Raw genomic sequence first — 20,279 nt, forward strand, 5'->3', positions numbered from 1 at the left:
AGCAGAGTATAAGATGGGTGCTTGAACAGCACATGTCAGGGCATGTTCACGCGGGTGCCGGTGCCTGGGCTGCCACTGCGACTCACTGCATCCAGGCGTGGAGTGCACCTCTTTCACTGATGGCTGCATTTTGTTACAAACCTGTCCCCTTTTTGGAGGGAAAAACCTGGGGGAGGATTTGGCATCTTGGAATTGGGAAGTGATCTCAAATATGTGAAAGCTTGCTATCAGTTCTGTGTTTCTATATCCCAGGATAAAGTGCCCGAGTTTTCATCTTTTTTAAAAGTGTCAGGAAAAAAAAAATAAAATAAAACAATTATGTCTCAAGACATCTTTTACCAGGAGACTGAAAACCTAACTTTTTAAATTTGTAATTCTGTAAAATTTATATAGGATCACCCAAGAGAAAAAATTAAGTGAGTTCATTACTGTATTACTTTTTCCAGATTTTTAAAAAGGAATAGAAGGTATAACAAGAACCCAAGTTAGTATAACCAGTTCTTTGAATGAGATCAGGCATTACATGCAGCACCACAATGAGCCCTAGCTTTCTGTGGTGCATCTTCTCCATCCTGTGAAAATGCTGCTGGTAATGCATTTCTGCTGCTGAATGAAGAATAATGACACTCCATAAAAAGGAATGGCCCATTTTCCACTTCAAGGAAGGTTATGTACATTGTTAAAAAAAAAAAGTTCATTGTTACCATAAGCACTCTCGGCTTGCAGCGTGATTTTTGTTTGTTTTGTTTGATTGATTTGATTGATTTTAATTCCATTTTTGTTTTTAAATTTGGGTTTTTTTTTTTTTTTTTTTTTTTTTTTTGCTCCATCTTGAGTGGAAAAGAGGTTGGCTTTTTGGTGTCTATTGGTGTCCTGGTTTGGTTGCGTTTGCCTGGGTTAATGCGTTGCAGTTTAAATTCGTATTTGTACAGCACTGTATCGTTGTGGGGGTGCGCGGTGACGCAGCAGGTTTGGCTGGGGCCTGCTCTCTGGTGGGTCTAGGCTTCGAGTCCCGCTTGGGGTGCCTTGCGCTGGACTGGCATCCCGTCCTGGGGGTGTCCCCTCCACCTCCAGCCTTGCGCCCTGTGTTGCTGGGTTAGGCTCCGGCTTGCCGCGTCCCCACTTAGGACAAGCGGCTTCAGACAATGTGTGTGTATCGTTGTGGGTTCAGCCTTTGCTTAGGTGTCCAGCAGGGAACTCCTCTATGTGAGTATGGGTACCGCTCTAGTGCTGCTTTAGTGTTATATGCAAAACACTTGTAAGATAACACATGGTCTGGAGGGGTGTGGCAGGACTCTGCAGCCGGACTATAAGTGTCATTGGGAACAGAGTCGTGCCATTAACCACTGCGTTTGCAGCACACGTTGCAGGAGGTGGAGGCATCTGGGTGGCTTCCGAGTAAATATTGATCCCCCATGAAAAATGTGTGTGTCTGTCACAGTGACTCACTCATTTAAAGATGGGTTGTTTTTTTGTTCTTCCATCCTAAATCATTACGCACTGTCTGAATTATGCTTTCTTGATAGCGCTGTGCGAGTAGGTGATTTACAACCTTGGACAGTTAAACTTTTATATATGCGCCATGAATGAGAGGGCTGGAATTCACTGCCTGTGCTGTGCTGCAGTATGATGATTAAAAATAGATTTTTTTTTTGTGTCTAATGAAATTGTCCAGTGACTCCATTTCAGTTGCAACTGTTCAACTCAATGTGTAGAAGGCAGCAGTGCTGCTTCAGTCTTGATGTGACCCGCTTCTCCTTCTTTTTGGGCGGCTTTCTTGCATTCCAGGAATTCTTGACATTGGTGCCTTAGTCAGAGCTGCCGATGACCCTTTGTTTGCGCTTTTTTGCCTTGGTCCATTGTGTTGCTCCTCGTCCTCCTCCCCTGGCTGAGCCCAAGGTTGAAACAATGGCCTCCAGCACTTCCTAGAGGAAGGAATTCTGCACTTTATTAAAACACTGAGCAGTGCCACAGCTCTGATGGAAATGGAGAAACTGAGGGCAACACAGTGGTGATCGGCTACTGTATGTCATACAGTATGAGGACAAAAGCAACACCATCTAAGAAGTTCCAAAAAAATGGTGGTGGGATCTAGCAGAAATATCATGCGAAGGTGTACCGGAGTAAGGCTGAGTCTGTAAATAAACGTAGAAGTAAAGGCAGCTTTCTTATTAATTAAAATGTCAGCACATCTGTTGTTAAGGCTGAAGGAAGATAAAGTAAACTTGAGCAACGAGGTCCTATTTGTTTTATATGCTTTGAGCAGAGATGGTTTGTTATTTTAATGTAGCAGCTACTTTTCCTCTTTTTTTGCAATATTCAAGTCCTCTTTTTCTTAATGAATTCATCCATACCTTTGTTGTTCGTGGTAGCAGTTTTAAGTCAATCTCATTAAAATTGTACTGTAACATAATTATATAACCCCAGCAATTCTCTCTTATTAACACAACAACATAAACAAAAAAGTGACCCAGTTAAAGAACAATATCAGACCCAAGCAAAGTAGTGAACAAAAATGCCGAGAACCACCCCACCCCCCCAGGTGGAGACTACTCCTACTATCAATTTCCCATCATCTAAAGCTGCACCAGTACCTCAGATCCATAGTAAATATTATAAGTGCAGAAGATAAGAGCAGCGCAGTGAAGACCATTATCAATGGAAAGAGATTCAGGGTGGCATGGTGCCACAAGTAGCGCTGCTGTCTCACAGCACCTGGGTAGTGTGAGGGGACGTGGGTTCGATCCCCGCTCAGTCTGTGTGGAGTTTGCATGTTCTCCCATGTCTGTGTGGGTTTCCTCCGGGTGCTCCAGTTTCCTCCCATAGTCCAAAGACAGGCTCTTCAGGTTCCCCCATAATGTGCGAGTGACAGAGAGAGTATGTTCCACTGATGTATGGATGAGTGACCCAGTGTACGTAGTGTATCTAGCAGTATAAGTCACCACTGTGAGTAAGGTGTGTGTGTGTGTGTGTGTAAGAGTTTATTGGAAGTCGCTTTGGAGAAAAGTGTGTGCTACATAAATAAATGCAATGTATGTAAACAGGTCAAAGAAGTGTACGCTGATTCTAGGCTGTGAAACAGGTGCATCTTCCCTTTATGTGCTAAATTCATAGATTATTGGCAGAAAAGTTACTGGAATCACAGGGGATCGTGCATTTCTTCATCTTAGCTTTGTGAGGAAAGGGCAGAAATGTAACTAACCAGTGTGTTTCTTGGGCCAGTGTTCAGTCAGGTGCATCAGCAGGGTGTGTATCTGTAGATGAAATGTATCTCCACTGGAGGAGCAGGGGCTGGTGAACCCACCAGTGATGGCAGCTTGTTCTGCAGAAATGATTTGAGTGTAGTGTTCCCTTCTGGGGGTGTGGTAGCGCAGCGGGTTTGGCCGGGGCCTGCTCTCTGGTGGGTCTGGGTTTCGAGTCCTGCTTGAGGTGCCTTGCGATGGACCAGCGTTCCGTCCTGGAGGTGTCCCTCCCCCTCCAGCCTTCCACCCTGTGTTGCCGGTTTAGGCTCTGGCTTGCCGCGGCCCGCTTGGGATGAGTGGTTTCAGACAGCATATGCGCGTGTGTGCGTGTGTGCGTGTGTGTGTTCGTTCGTTCGTTCGTTCGTTCCCTTCCGGTCAGTGCATGATGTTAAGGTTATCGCTCAGAGTCTTGTTTGGCAGCTCACTGAGTTTTGCTTGGTTCAGCTCAGCTTTTCAGCCCCAGGGCAGCTGTTTATTCCATTTGGGATTTGTCCGAATCCTCAATAGCATAAATCCTGTTTTCAGATTTGTTCACGCAATCAGATAAGTTTCTACATTTCCTTTCTGTAGCCAAAGTAGACCAGTAAAACTTCCAGTTCACCATTAACAGCATCCAGTTTTATGTCCTTACTTCTCAACATGGCCCTCATTTGGCCAGGAATGAGTTTCGTCCATAGTATGAGCTCTTCATTTCACAGTGAACCAGTGGAAGCAGAAGTAGAAAGATCCGTTTCCTTCGGTGTCCATACGAACCACCCAAGACCGAGGGCCCCAAGTTATCGACTTTATTTCTTCCTTGGCTCTTTTGCGTTTCTTAGTGTGTTGTAGAAAAAGTCCTTGTTGCCCTTGGCACGAGACAGGGCAACATCTGTTCGTTGTAATTTCTTCCGTTTGATAGAGAGGAAAGAAAAAACCATGAAAATTGTGGGTTTCTACAGTGAAGTAAGAATTGATCTCCTGATTTTCCTCTGTTTAACACCTTTGTATTGCTTGTCACTTATACTAGAGAATGCAAGGTAACTGTTCTCATGTGTAGTTTAAGAAACTTGAATTGCATTAGTTTGAGAAGTTCATTTTTGAATTCAAGTTTCTCAGATGATGCAAAAGATGTCCATCTCTATGTACATGCTGTATGAAATTAGGAGATGTACAGTTGGCCCTCCCACATCACGGCTTTCCACGTGGCAGCTTCGATTTTTCGTGGGTCGGAAGCAATTAAATGGGAATTTTTTTGGGAGTTTCGCGGCCTTGTATGGGAAACCACGTAGCACTGCAGATAACACGCATGGCAGGCGAAAAGTAAACGTAAAAAAGTGTAGTAAGTCATAAACACATAAAATATATGTATAATGTTAATGTGTTTTATTGTTTAATACCATAAATATACACAATTTTTTTTAAAGTTACTTTGCAAGAAAAATAAGAAAAAACTGGATATCTGTGCTTCGGAATGCCAAAATGGTTTGAGTGACACTTGTAGAGCATCTTCTGCGTAGTGATCTTGTGTCCTAGTCAAATCTCAAAAATTTTTTGGAGGTGTTCGCTTTGCTTGCCTCGGGGGGGTGAAAATTTTACACGGTTTTTCCACATCGGGGGGGGGGCTGATGTGGGAGGGTCAACTGTAATATTCTTGAGTAAGCAGTAGGAGCTGTCTTCACCTGTACTTTATATAAATAAGAGAGTCATGGGGAAGGTTTTGCAAAGTTATTTGAAATGAACATTGCTCTTCTGCTACATCAGTCTGCCTTTGTTTTCCGGTGTAGCATAAACGTAATTAGATACCTAGTAATGGTTTTTGCTTTCTTTGCACTTGTCGTACCATCTTTTTTAATGTTTTTTCTTTTCATATATATATATATATATATATATATATATATATATATATATATATAAAATATATATTATATTTTTTCCCCCCTGTATTTGGTCAACTGCTGGGTGGCCAATATCCTATTTAATAATGCAGTAGCAAATATTTTGTCTTATCTCAGAACAGGTTTTTTTTTTTTTTTTTTTTGGTCAGTGTGCATCACTCGCTATTACGTAACATGGACACTATATCCCTGGAGTTACAGGGAGGCTCTTGGAAGTGTGTGTGATCAAGTACTGCACACAGGATGTCTCCCCCCCCTTCCCCGAAACTTCCCAAAAACATTGCTGTGATCAAGCTCCCTAAAATTAAAAATGTACAATTTTTTTTCAGTTCATTTATTTTATGAATGGTGTTATTATAAATCACCATTATATAAATGAAATCATCTGCATATTGCTGTTTGCTGAGCAGATATTTAATCCAAAGGTACTTACATGTTTTACACATTGGTTTTCTCTATTTATAGCTGAGTATTTGTAGAAGCAATTCCTTCTGTGTACATCATCTAAGAATCTGCAGTGGAGATATAATTGTCTACCTTTTGTCACAAGTCCAGTGTAACTATTACACCAACAGTTTTTTTTTTTTTTTTTTTTTTTTTTTTTTTGAATCTTGTTAGATTTAAGGATTAATCTGTAGCCACAGTTATCTGCTGCTAGTTGTTGACCTCTTTGTACTTTACGTGATATCTCAATTTGAACAAGTGAAAATTATCTTAGTTTTGTTCTGGCTCTGACTGTTATCCCCTTTCCTTGATATGCTGTATAAATCAGAATGTTTTCCGCTGTCACTCTAATTTATTGTCAAACTCTGTGCTCAAGGATATTTCTATCCTTGCTGAAGGCCTGACCTCAGCACGTTGGCGCTCCCCACCTAAGCAGAGGAACAGCTGTGTACTTAACCCGAGCCAGGGACACAGGTGGCACTGTCCCTCATCAGTCTCCCTCCCCTCGAACCCCTTGGGGTCTCTGATTTGCCACCCCCTCCCAAGCTTTATCTGTGCTCTTCCTTTAAATTAACAAAAAAAAAAAAGACCAGAATGTACACTCTCTCAGGTCAGCTCTTGACTGTGGCAAGTAGTCGTAGTTTTTGGGTTCTGAGCTTCTCCAGGCCTTAAAGAGCTTCTAGAGTAAAAATCTTATTGACTGGGAGTTTTGTGCTTCTGGATTAAACCACATCGTGTGGGACATGTCGCAGCTCCCTGACGATGCTTCCAACAGGAGAAGCGAAACATTGGAACCAATGTCCCACACGACGCGGTTTAATCCAGAAGTACAAAACTCCCAGTCAGTTGACACCATCTGCGGAAGCCTACGTTTTTTGATAAAAATCGTATTGTTTTTTTGTCAAAAGTTGGAATGAGTATGGTGTCCTATGTACTGTAGTTGTGTTTCACAACTCAGGATCAGGATTTAACTCTAAGCACTGAAGTTATAATATCCAGAAAGAAGAAATGGGTGCTGTTTTGAGCAGTGCTGTGGCGTCTGAAGCAATTATTGGGGTACTGGAGTCGGTAAAAACTCCAACTAAATGTACCGTATATGCCGGCATATAAATCGACCCCCAAAAATTAGAGGTGTAATATAGGGTTAGACCCATATTTGCCGGATGAGTCGACCCCCAAAATAATGTGCAGCTTTTGGGCAGTGCTGTGGAGTCGGAGTTGGAAGCAATTATTGGGTTACTGGAGTCGGAGTTGAAGGGTTTGTGTACCGACTCCACAGCCCTGGTTTCCAGAAACAGTTAACACTCTTTAACTGAATCAATGTACTTCTGGATTAAGGAGGTCTTTGTAGACAGCCTTGACAGGAAGTTTCCAGTACGCACTACCATTCGTTGAAGCTGCAGGGCACCTCACCTCTTTGTCTCTTTCCATATTTCCTTTTCCTGCTTATAATGGCTACATGGAGGTCCATCTGCAATCATGCAAGACCTAGAAGGTCAATGTCTTATTTCTTACTCTTTGTCAGCTGTTTCACATTTTCTATGCATTAGAGTTAAGTTTAATTTAATACTTTTAGTCTCTATCTATTGATATCGTGCAAAAATTTTTTAATGGTTTTTGGTCCATCATCTTTGATCAGTTTGTCAAGATCGACCCTTCCTGGAGTGCAAGGCTCAGTATAACTGATCCCTGGGCAGCTCAGTCTTCTCCCCTGTAGCGAGCATACAGTCTTAAGTAAATTTTGAAGGCCTCAATAAGTCTACAAAATGCTAAATATTATTTAATGTAAATTGAGTTTTCTCATATTGAGCATATTGCCCAGGCTGGACTTTTGAGGATGAATGATTTTCCACCTTAGGGGCCAGCTTGGAAGCAAAGTGTGGAGCTGCTTTGAGGGCCCATTGCTTACACCATACAGTTTTGAGACTTGGATAGAATGCTTGCTGGGCAACCGGGATAGATGGAAGAGATGTCCACAACTTAGACCTTCACACATAGAACATCACTGTGTTCATAGAAAAGTGGCTTTAGCTAAGGCAGGAGATTTGGAGGTACAGATGAAGTTGGTGTTACGCCCACACACTGACAGCTTGTTTGTGGTTTTCTGCTCTGCAGTTGTCTTATGTGAGAGACCTGAGGCAGGTGTCTGGACACACAGCAGTGATCACATGAGTTACAATGAGAAACCCGGAGGGTCGTTGACTGGAAGAACACATCTGAACTCAACTAGTGTGTTTCTGGACTTCTGTGTCAGCCATATATTGACCATAGTGAACACCATGTTCGAACAGAAGGGTGCTCATATGTGTACTTGGTTCAGAGGATCTTAAATCAAAGGTCAGATGGTGATCCTATGGCTGTGAGCCGGGTTAGGTGGTTGGAGAGACAACCGGACATATCTGGAAGGCTCAAGAGAATTAAAGATGAGCCCCGAGAATGGCTGCTGAAGGCCCTGACTTATGATGAGATCAGTCTTCACCTATTAAAGAGTTTCTTCTACATTCATTCTTACATTGTCTTTTGAAGTGCTGTGTCAACCCTTTTGGAGACGTGGGAGGGTACAGCAGAATGCCACCTGGGCTCTTCTTGAGGACTCCGTTTCCACACAGTCCTACAACTTTTGCAGTACTACAGGCAACAGTTGCAGTTTACGGTTTGGTCTGTATCTCTATCCTCAGCTATGATCGTGAGCTTTGAATACAAAGTAGAACAACAAGACTGTGGATACAAGTGGCAGCCGTGAGGTTCCTCCATAGTGTTGCTCTCTTGCCATGGCAGTATTGGGGGCTTAGTGGACAGGGAGGATCTCAAAGTGAAGCTTCTGTTCCTTTAGAATGAGAACAGTGTGCTGTGGTGGTTTGAGTAGTTAGATGCTCCCTAGGGAGGAGACCCTGGGCACAGCTGGAACAACAGTCTCTACTGCTGTAGAAAGAGAACCATGGCCTTGGACCATTGCCACCTTAACCCTTACCAGGATAAGCTCTTCTGAACATGGAGACATTGTTCTTTGCTTCAGTCATTCATTCCAAGCAGTGACTCAAAAGAAAACCTTTTGGAAGAATGAATAATCTTTAATTAAAAAAGTCAGAGCTGTAAATTGCTGGACATTTCCCTGCGGTCTGATATACTATTTCAGTGAGTCCTCACACTCTTCAGAAACTTGGAGTGAAGGTCTCCCCTTGTCGTAACATAAACGCCAGGCTGTGCATGGGCCCTCCGACACCATGAAGTGCACGCCAGTCTTTGGCGTGGGGGCGCCGGTACTGCTAAGAGCTGCACGCAGCCAATCATTTGCGTTTGTCACTATGGCGACACTCTGAGCCTCGTTCTTCCTCATTTTTCCCAGCTGACTTCAGCGTTGGAAGGTTAATAGGCCTTTTCAGCGCCTCTGGAACGCGTGCTGGAACTGCAGGTTGGCCTCATCATTTAGCTGGGCTCCCTCTTTTGTGCAGCTACAGTAACACACACCTTAATTCCACCTTGTGTGAACAGGAAGTGAGTTCAACACAGCCTGTATATTTATGTGATGATGAAATGGAGTGATTAAGGTTCTTAAACAAAAATGTGCTACTTGCTCTTAAAAGTGACGTGAGCGTCCAGCTGGGGGGCTTTGGATAGGATGGACAGGTTAGGATGGCACTTAAGTAATCGGTGCAACTCGATTCTCTCTCTCTCTCTCTCTCTCACACACACAGCAGCTTAACACAAGGTGTGTAAAAACAATTATACAGTAATACCCAATGAAACTAAGGAATAACAAGCAAGCAAAGTAGATAATTAGCAATTACAGGTTACATTGGCATGGGTCACTTGAATAAAATGAATGGTCTTCACAGTGCCAGATTTTTTCCAGTGGAACCTGCTGCATTGAAAGTGCAGCCTGATATGTCTCACTCTGTGTTGTCTCACCCTCACAGCTCACTCCCGGGGGGAAGGCGGCCCAGGCAGGTGTTGGTGTCGGTGACTGCGTGGTGTCCATCGGCGATGCCAATGCTGAGGAGATGACCCATGTGGAGGCACAGAACAAGATCCGAGCGGCAGCGGACTGTCTCACTCTAACCCTGAGCAGGTGCGCCACCCTCTTCCTTCACAACACACACACACACACACACACACACACACACACACACACACACACACACACACACACACACACACACACACACCATCTCCAAGTGCATTTGCCAGTGCTGTCACCACACCTATCAAGGCTTGACAGTAATGGCTCTCCGGCAGGTAATTGGCTTAAACTCGGACAGGTACAGTCATTCTGATACCTATCTGATGGACAGGTGCACTGTAAATTAAGGTAAAACAGTAAGAAATTAGATGCAAAATGACGACTGCTATCAAAACCATGCAGCAGTGCTTTTTGTGTCGTCTGTTTTCATTTTGAAATTGTATCGCTACAGTAAAGTGTCAAATATATTACAGCAGCCCTCCTATCTTGCCATTTTGGTCAATTTCTTTATGTTGGAGCTTTTCTGTACATTACACTTCCTTTCACATGACACCCTGAACAATTTTTAACCATTTTTTTAATCATGTATCCCTCTGTTTTAGCTCTTCATTTAAAATTATATTTAAAGTCCTTTAAGTTTGCTGTCAGAGAGAGATTCATTTTTGGATTAAAATTGTATTACAAGTTAAAATGTAATTTTTAAACTTGTGAACATTAAATGTTGTGTTTCTACACATTAAAGAGTATTGTAACACGCTGTGCTAAGTGTTCCGATGGGGCAAGGCAGGACGTGTGGACAGCATTCATTATGAACGTTTATTAGAACACTGGCACACAAGGAAATGATGCTCTCGGTCTGAGGAGGAGCACTTTTTCCTCAATGACCTTCTCCTTAAGCCAGTCTTCCCAGCCTGCTTAGCACCCCTCAGGCTTTCCTTCACCTTCTCACACTGTCCAACAGACCTTCAGCCCCTCATGATCCCTTTCAGCCCCAACCTCCTCTCCAGAACAACCACGTTACATCTTTCTCACAATTCCCAACTATTTACAATAATCATCTCTTCCCATTCGAACGTGAGACTCCTCAGTAACGTGGGTCGCTGCAGTATTTTTAATCCTACACATTCACTCATCTTTGCCTCTCCAATATTGTCTGATGGACAGGACAGGTGCACAAAACCTTTGATGGGACAGATAAACTGTAACGTACCTGTTCTGTAGACAGCCCAAGACGTGAAGTTAGTGTTGAGCTTTTACCTACAGTGTATAAACCATAATTTGTTAGCATTTGTGCTTCCAAACATTGTCACTACATTTACTGCGGTATTTTCACTGTTATTCCAAGGGAAGTTTAGTACTTTTCCCTGTTAGTTCCTCACATTTTGCCTGGGCTACGATCATTTAGGACTTCATTTACAATTATGCATTTAGAAGATGCTTTTCTCCAAAGCCACGTACATCTCCAAGAACAATACAGAAAGAGTATATATATCAACAGAAGGAGAGATCTGGACGCACACGCTTATTCTTGAGTAGAGTTAACAGAGCATAGTCACGTAACACAGTATAAAGCAGTGCGCATTACACGAGTAGCTGCATATAGTGTTTTTGCATTTAACAGATAACGTAGTAAAATTTATGACGCACATAGGAGATCAGGGGAGAAGTGAGTCCAAAGGATTTGAGTTTTGGGACCCTTCTTGAAGAGAGAGATTCAGCAGTTCTGAGTCAGAGAGGGAAGTCATTCCACCACATCAAAGCCAGAACCAAGAAACACTTGCTCTTTTGATTTTGGACCTCTTGTGTGCGGGACAGCTAAGTTGGGAGTGGTGGAAGAGCGTAGCAGTCTGGTTAGGGCATAGCAAGTGATCAGGTCTTCAAGGTTTTGGGAAGGGAACCCTATATAAGGTGTAAAATACAGAAACCTTTATACCTGGAAACCCTCGTCCCTCACTTACTCACTTTCATTAATCGCTTGAATGTTCAGAAGGATGCAGCAGTACTGAGTGACTGAGGGAGGTCTGAACAGGGGACAAAATACGGCAAGATTTAAAAGCCAAGCGCTATTAAGGAGTGGTTTAGGAATGAGGCAGACCTGTAGCCGACATGCTTCCCTCCCCAAAAACGAAGGTACACCAGTTTGTAGAAACCGCTTGGCACCCTACGTGCTTCATTGTCAGATACAGCGTTGGTATTTTGTCACTCGTGTTGTCACAGAGAACCAAATAATGTAGCTCGAATAATGATCATACAGCTACATTAATTTAACAAATACATGTTGCAAGAGGAAAAAGGATCAGCAGGGAGTGACAGACTGGAAACGGTTTTGATTTATTTAGCTGTCAGTTCCCTTCTTCGCAACCGAATTAAGTATCACGTCTTTTTTCCTGGGAGACAGTACGTTGGCTGCTTTCTCAGCTGGTTGTTAAGAAAGAAAGGGCCGCTTTGCCATCAACTAAGTCCAGGGAAGAGAGTCTGCTGGTTACTGTTAATCTAGTTTTTTGCTAAAGCTTTTTGGATGGAAATGTGTTGTTTGTTTGTGTGTGTGAGAACAGTATGTGCGATGAGCTTTATAACCACTGGCGTGTTTATTCTGTTTTCTTTTCTGGTATCTGTACCTGCTCATAAACTATAGAGGCCTTATACATACGTGTGTGTGTGTGCGCGTGTGCGCGCAGCAGCGAATTCATTATGTGAAAATCCCCAGGTGTGTGTTGGCCTTTACTTCTAAGTATACAGAGGCCGGAGTCGGATGTTTCTGATGTATAATTTATGGTACGCTGTCAAAACCTGCCTAATAAAGCTCTGGGTGTGAAAGTGAAAAGCTTCACGTAAACAGTGTGGTACAGATTTCCCCTTCGTGAATAATTGAATGATGGACAGAGAAAAGGTTCTGCGTGACCTCAACTCTTACATTTTTAAAGACTTTTTGCAAAACATCTCTTTATTACCTGGAAATACAGTGTTTCCCTAATCTTCTTAATAGCAGACTGGACAAACTTTTTTCCCAGTGGCCAGCTAGTAGTTATGAGGGAAATGCACCCAAGTAGAGTAGGAGCGAGAGGGAGTCTAATTCAAGTCTCTTCCACAGTGTTTACAGCTTTTATCTTGTGTTCATGACTGTTGCTCAGTGCCATGGTGATGAACCTTGGCAACGTTCGTTGGACACATTGGTCGACAATCGAGTTTGAATAGGAAACGACATGTTTGAGTTGTTTTGAATTGGTTTTATTTTTGTGTAGATAGACGTTGATCCTGAAGATTTCTAGTGAGATAATTACACGCGTTACTGTTCCTAGCAGAAAATGAACTTGCACAGGCATATTTCATATCCTCTGACAGAGTGGCATCCCATCTAGGGGGTACCCTAGTTAGCCTTGCATCCTGTGCATCTGGGATAGGCTCCAGACCACCACAGCCCTGACTTCGACAAGTGAGCGATCAAGTGAGTCACCTTGCATCTAGTAGTATAAAAACATGAATTAGTTGCAAAGTAGGTGATGTCGTATAAAGGACAAAGTTATAGGGGAGAATATATGAATAAAACGTGCAGAGAAGCCATTTGGGTAGCGATGTAGCCTGATGATGTTGATGACGACGTTGTTTGGTGCCGTTCTCACTGCTTTAGCACCTTTTGAGCTTTTACCAAATTCACACTTGTGTCACTTGCTTTTGCACACATATCTTCTGAAAGGATTGCATTTTCAGGCTTATACTGTAGTCATTCATTTTTTCTTGTCTTTTTGTGAGTTATTAGTGCTACATGCCGCTGTTTGTTCATTTCTGCTTGTTCAGTACCCCGATTTACATTTTTTTTGAATCACGTTAGGTAAAATAAATTTCAACCAGCCAAGAGAGATGCTTCACTCTGCTTGGCGTGAGTGTGGGACAGAACTCATTGTACAGGTGGTCACTGGTTCAGTGCTTGGTAGCCATGGCAGTAAGTAGAGTCTAAGCGAGCTCTCTGTTGTTTTCATACTTGATTTTCTGTAACACACACACACACACACACACACTTTCACATCTTTCTTTTAACTTTTTTTTCTGTGTTCATATATTTATGTACTTTTTCATCAGCATGAGATTGAAGCTGTAAACACTGTTAAAGAGAGTAGAATGATGTCTGTCCCACACTTCTATCTAGATGTGCATCACCACCATCCATTGGCTGGCAGCTTAAGTACAGGTCTTTTATTCTCTGCATTCCATTTTTAGAAGAAAAGAAGAAAATATAATTAAAAAGAAACAAATTTGCTTCCGTCTTTGAGAAGTGGTAACTCGGATGTTGAAGACATAAGGAGCTAGTGCGCATGTGGAAAGCCAAGGACTTTCTACTGCCAAGTCTACATCAGTACAAGTTGTCCCAGCAAAAAGTAATGCTTCTTTCAGTGAGTAGCTACTGGAAAAAAGTACCTTCAGCATGAAGTACATTAAGATTTTATTGTTCTGTTTTCGTCCATTGTCCATTGTGAGCATGTTGCCCCGTGCTCGGTGTCATCCTAAGTGTTTCATGGTGCAGCAGGACAGAACATTCCCACATTGTTGTCTAGTGTTGCAATGTTTATAAAATTCTTGCAGTGTGTTGTCACAATTTTTTTGTGACTTTCCTGGTTCTGCTCATTGTCTTGGCACTCAGAAAACCGTTTTTTGAGAGATCAGAACAAGCAGATGTTGCAGTTTACATTTTATGAGCAGTCAATGTAACCATTAATATCCATTCTTTGAACCAGGTCTTCACCCCTTCTAGCTGTTTGGCAGATCTTTTTGTTTATTCTGAGAACACCGTGCAAGTCTATCAGTGGAATGATATGAGGACTAAAGCTCAAGAAGCAGTGCAGTGTACAGGGGTGTTAGTACTGTTTCTGCCCCAGGATGCTTCCCCGAAGCTTCATTGGGTTTAAATATCCATGTTGGTTCTGTACCGCAGTGGAAGTAATCATAGTGGTCTCGGACTGGTGCAAAAGTAAAGTAATTACTCACGTAAACTGTTGTGTACGTTACATTTATTTCTTTAGCAGACACTCTTCTCCAGTGCGACTTCCAGTGAACTCTGTGTAGTGTTATCAGCCCTCACACCTTATTCACCAAGGTGACTTATACTGCTAGGTACACTACTTACAATGAGCCACTCATCCATACATCAGTGGAACACACTCTCTGTCACTCACACACTATGGGGGAAGCTGAACAACATATCTTTGGACTGTGGGAGAAAACCCATTCAGACATGGAGAGAACATGCAACCTCCATGCCGGCTGAGCGGGGATCGAACCCACATCCTCTCCTACCACCCAGGCACTACTTGCTGTGCCACCATGCTGCATCAGTTTATGTTAGTATGAACTGTGTGCGCACTGATCCTCGGCACATGGAAAGCTGTCACGTCGATGGGAATTTCATTTCTGTAATGCATGACTGTGTATTGCTCAACCATTTGTTCAACAAGACAAACAAATGCATATCTGTAACATGTCAAGTGTAGCAGCAACACAGAGTATTTTTCTCTGTTTGTCTGTGCCCCTGTGTTATTGTCAGAGAAATGTGATTTTTCCACCCCCCCCCCCCCTTTCTGTCATTGTGTCGGTATCAAACATGTGGCTCCTGTTTCTTCTGTCATCCAGCAGACCAGTTTCTCCTCACCTGCCTTCGTCTCCGTTTACGCTCTCAGTACAGCTACATTGTGATGCATTGTGTCTTTGATTTCATGTAGAAATGGCCAGTCTTTAAGCATGCTCCAAGTAATTTATGAGGAGCATCTTTAAGGAGAAAAACAGGCTCTGAGAACAGAACACCCAGTTGGTGAAGCTACACTTCTCAAACATCCCTTGTGGGTGGGCCGTTGGTGGCGTCACATTTCAAAATACTGCTGTTTGCGCAAGAGCACCCGGCGCCTCTATATATAACGCCAGGCTAGAATGTCATGGAAATCCAGTTGCCAGTTGAATTCTTGCTGCACGTTCCTTAGCTCAAGGAAGGTGCACAACACAAGAGGTTTGTTTCTGTGAAACTGTCCATTCGCACCTTGAGCCATCCCACTTTCGTTGCTGTCTTTTACAGCTTTTTGGTGTCCCCCCAGCTTTTTTTTTTATACTTACTTCACTGTTTTTTTTTTTTTTAAACCTCCTCAGTGAGGTTCCAGTGATAATCATAAAGATATATGCTTTTGTGCATATTGCGTATGAGTCATTAGAAATGATCTGATTCCAGTTAGAGTTCCCTTTTAGTCAATAACAATAGTTAAAGGAATCTTAGATGGGTGTCGTGTAAAGCGAGTATGAGGAGGGTGGTCAGATTTGGAACTGATTGGAGAAGGGGCTGTGCCTCATTTGTAACCCACCTTTTCTCTTGCAGGGCTTTCAGTGGAGCAGCAACTGAGCAGAAGGTAAGAATCTGCACGTGCTAATGGAGCCTCACCTGTGGGAACGTGTGACATGAGCAATGGGGTGCTGGTGCTTTCACAAAGTGCACTGTCGGTTGCTCTGTACAAGGAGATGTGCGTGACTCTCTCACACTGACCTGAAAGCCTCAGCATTCTGGACCCAGAGATATATTATTATTTATTTATTTATTTTTAATACTTTGGTTGTTTTCTATAATTGGATGCCGCCTTGCACTTGAAGAACCAGATGTTAATTCCCTGTCCTGCTGTACTACCCTTTAACAAGGTACAGTACTTAGCCTGAGTCAATACAGTAAAAAATTGCCCAGCTGTATAAATAGATGAACCAGGTGTACGCAGCTTAGTACTGCAAATAACTTTGAAGAAAAGCATCACCTAAGTGAATATATGTAAAGTAGAATAAGAGGCGGCACCTTTACATAGCAAATGTGCCAGGTATCATAACATTACATGAATCATGCACTGTAGCAGCACACAACATTCTGTCTGTGTTCTGCCGAGGTTTCCCTCCTCCACTGTGCTGTAGGTTCTGCCTCCCCACAAATTCATGACATTGTGTCACGTGAACACGACAGACGTACGGCCCCCTTCTCCCTGAAGCACGGCGCTCCTTGTCGAAGCATCACACACTCGTTTGCTCGTTTGTGTGACGGACGGAGTGTGCCTGCAGACAGCTGCTGTGCTTGCGCTTGTTCGGCATCGGTGGAGAATGGCATGTCCCACAATGCACCATGCTCAATTGTCTGCATATTCATCACAGTGTGCCCACCTTTCTTTTTGATTTGTCGGCCAGTCACGTCTCGGGTACAGCGTCAAATCAGACACGAATGCTAAACATCGAAGGACCACTGTAGTAAAAATTATTGCAGTTTCATGGGGAATATTAATATGCATGATGTACACTTTGTTTACTTGTGTAGGTGTGAAGTTTTTAACATTGGAAATAGATGTCATCAGTTGAATGACTACACGGGCAGGTGTGTGTAATGACAAGAGAAGCTTTGGCCGATTAATAAACCTGCCTTGTACAAATTTAGCACAGCTGTCTTCAGTTATGAGCAGATATTTAATGCGCAACAGGCTGCTCCCTAGCAGGGCCTTCAAGATACAGTATCCAAATCTGAAGCCTCACATCCAGCTTTGTTTGAGTAGTGAATGAATTCAGGTGTTTGGAGACTGCACCCACTGTTGGTCTCGTCACAGCTGGGAAGACCCCTTAACTGCAGCTCTTTCCCAGAGGCTACATGGCTTGGCTGCTTTCCAAGCAAAACATTTGACAGCGTGGTGTTTACAGAGCACCCCAAAGTATTTCTTCACCACGCAGGCAGCTGTACATCAGAATCACAGTACAGACATGTCACTTAACGACGGGGATACGTTCTGAGAAATGCGTCGTTTTCGTCGTTGTGCAAACATCATAGAGTGTACTTATACAAACCTACATGGTATAACCTCGATGCAGTCAAGAGATGCGGTAAACACAAGATTTATGATGCTGCTGCTGGAGTAACACAGCATACTGTTTTACAATTTTTTTTATAAGTAGAAAGAGTACACTGTAAAATTCCAATAAAAAGTAGAGTATAGCAAATACATAAACCAGTAACATAAGTGTTTATTATTATCAAGTATTAATACATTTACATAATTGTATGTGCTATACTTTTATATGACTGGCAGCGCAATGTGTTTGTTTCCAGCAGCACCACCGCGAACAGGTATCATGTTGCACTACGACGTCGCTAGTCGATAATTTTTCAGCACCATTATAATCTTATGGGACCACCGTCGTATATGCGGTCAGTCGTTAAGTGGCACATGGCTGTACAAGATTATGTAACCGACTGAGATGGGACCAACATTCAGGTGCAGGGATCATACTTTCCACATCTAATATTGGCTTCTCATTGCAGTGATGTATTTTGAGATCTGGCTTAAGAACAGCACCCTCGTACACTGGGTCCTCAAGTTACGAACACAGCTGGGACTGCAGTTCTCTTCGTAAAGCTTGTAAATCAAAGCACTGTGTTACAATTTATAAAAGCTTAATCGTTGTGAAATGCCTTGACTTACTCATAGGTAAGGCTCTGTGAATGTTCTGGAGCCTGGCGTTCAAATAAGGAGCGCGGCTGGAAACACCGTGCATGGGGCACCAGTGTCTTGCACGACTCATAATTTCAAATGAATAAAACATAATGAAGTATTTGCAGCGTCTGTCAGCATCTGCCCACTTCGTGTTTGCTTTAGAATCTGTACAGTCAATAATAGCAGGTGTTATGTAGATTTTTTTTTTTTTTTTTGCTGGGTGGGTTCTGTGAAAATCTCAGATATAGCTGTTATACTTAAAAAATTTTGCTGTATTTCAAAGTTTAAAAAATAGTATCCACAAATCTTATTTAATGCCAACTGTTGACTGATTTGTGATTAATACCCTAAACATGAAGCGCTTGTCATGTTACGGACCGTACGTACCGAACACATGCTTTGAACTTGTGACATGGGGGGAATGAAAGCAATCCCATGTTCTTATGGTGTTTGGCTGCTCTTTAGCACCAACTGACTGTGAAAAGCTGATGATACATGGTTGGAAGGAGACAATGAAATGCAATTAAAATCAAGGCGGAATGTCTGTACTTTTGAAGACGCAATGTTTGTTACACGAGGATCCAGTGTATGTGATTTCTCTTGTGTTCGTGCTCTAGAAACGGTTAAACACGTGGAGCTAACTGATACCAAATCAAAAAGGAAAGTGTGTGTGGATGTGGGACTGCCTGCTCACCTGCGATGTGTGTGCGTGTCCGCACGTGCAGTGTCTCACCGCATGATGCTGCTTTGCTCCCACCCTTCCCTCCCTTCTCCCCATCAGGACACGTTTGCTCCTGCCTTGAGTCAGCCCAAGTACTCCTTCGGCCCCAGCACAGCGCTAAACAAGTTGGCGCGGCCCTTCAACGCGGGCGGCAGCGCTGCTGGTGCACGCTCAGCTGTCAGGCCCGTCGCTTACAGCCCTAGACTTGACCCCAGCTCAAGGGCACCAGAAAATGTGCTGCAGCCACACAACGGGTAGGTAATATGTGGACATGCTGAGTTGGGAAGCCGCTTGGCAGTGTCTGCGCCTGTTGCGCTGCACTCGTTCTCTTAACAGCCCCATCAAGAGCCTCGTTCTGTGTGCTGCTTGGGGCGCCCATGGAGCACATGGGCTTTTTTCTGTGACAGCGGCACTCCTGCTCTCTGTCCTTTTCGCATTTACTGCAGATTGTGCTTCTCCACAGAACACCATGGAATAGATAGTCTCGGGTACTTGCGCTTTTTCACTGTTCATAAGTGGGTGCTGAAGTAAATCTTTGTAGACCCGGGCGCGCCGGGTGTTGTTTTGGCATTGTTCGCCTTGGGTCACCAGTGTGGACTAATGCTTGTTGACAGTGCAGTGTCCGTCCACTCAGCACAGTTGCCCTTGTTCCCAGCTCGCTGTCCCTGCGTGTTAGAGCCACAGGCTTTGAGGTACGCAGGGTTTTGACCAGCTTCTTCATGACACAGTACACTTAAAAACAGTGTTCACCCCCCTTTGAACTTGTTGTATTGTTGTGCAGCATTCAGTCACAATGGATTTTAATTAGGGTTTTTTGAAATAGGCTAGCAGAAAAACACAAAACGTCAAAGTCGACACTCATTTTTTTACAGATCAATTTTTAATTAATTACAAATGTAGATCACAAAATGACATGAATTTGCATGAAGTATTCACCCTCCGTTGTTGTTAGGTGCCGTCGAGTCCATGTTGACTAATGGCGACGCTATGGTTAGTTGTCCTGAAAAGCATCCGGTGATTCATCAACTTGAGGGCAGGCACTTCCCTATGTGGAAGGTCACACGTTTGGTCAGTCAATTTCAAAAACTGCATCATGAAGACAAAAGAACATTCTGAGCACTTCTCTGTTTAAAAAATTCGGTTCTGTGTGCTTTTCAGCTGGTTTCAATACCATGTCATTTGTGGCAGAAAATGGCTAGTGTATGGGGTTGGATTAAGATGTTGAGAAGGGTTATCAGATGTCTTTTGTTGGCGCACAAGAAAAGATGTTGAGTGTGTTGGGTTCTTCAGAGACCATATGATCCACACCAAGGCAGGTTTGGGCCACTGCTTTCATTCTCCCTTGCCTGACGGGAGTTAAAAGGGCTTGGCTTTCTTTTGCAGCTTGACGTGTCTCTCTGCTGTTTTTAGACGACCAGGCACCCCCCTCCCCGGCCGAAAATGTGCTGAGCTCTCATCATGCCTTTACTGGACAGCCACTTCATTACTTAACCGCCTTACTTGGAGAGATCACTTCATATGCAGCTAGGGCTAAATCTGTTTGCACAGCCT

The 20,279-nt window shown here is 43.2% G+C and overlaps 1 protein-coding gene across 4 annotated transcripts in view; it reads left to right on the forward strand.

The window, feature by feature from the left end:
* Positions 1 to 20,279, forward strand: part of pdlim7 (PDZ and LIM domain 7) — a 66,575-nt gene that overhangs the window by 21,461 nt on the left and 24,835 nt on the right. For all 4 annotated transcript variants that reach the window (XM_018745139.2, XM_018745304.2, XM_018745222.2 and 1 more), the window contains 3 exons: positions 9,478 to 9,629; positions 15,874 to 15,904; positions 18,789 to 18,982. In XM_018745139.2, coding sequence (XP_018600655.1) covers positions 9,478 to 9,629; positions 15,874 to 15,904; positions 18,789 to 18,982 — 377 coding nt within the window. The remainder of the gene's footprint in view (positions 1 to 9,477; positions 9,630 to 15,873; positions 15,905 to 18,788; positions 18,983 to 20,279) is intronic.

This window comes from Scleropages formosus, chromosome 13 (assembly GCF_900964775.1).
Source record: "Scleropages formosus chromosome 13, fSclFor1.1, whole genome shotgun sequence".
NCBI lineage: Eukaryota > Metazoa > Chordata > Actinopteri > Osteoglossiformes > Osteoglossidae > Scleropages > Scleropages formosus.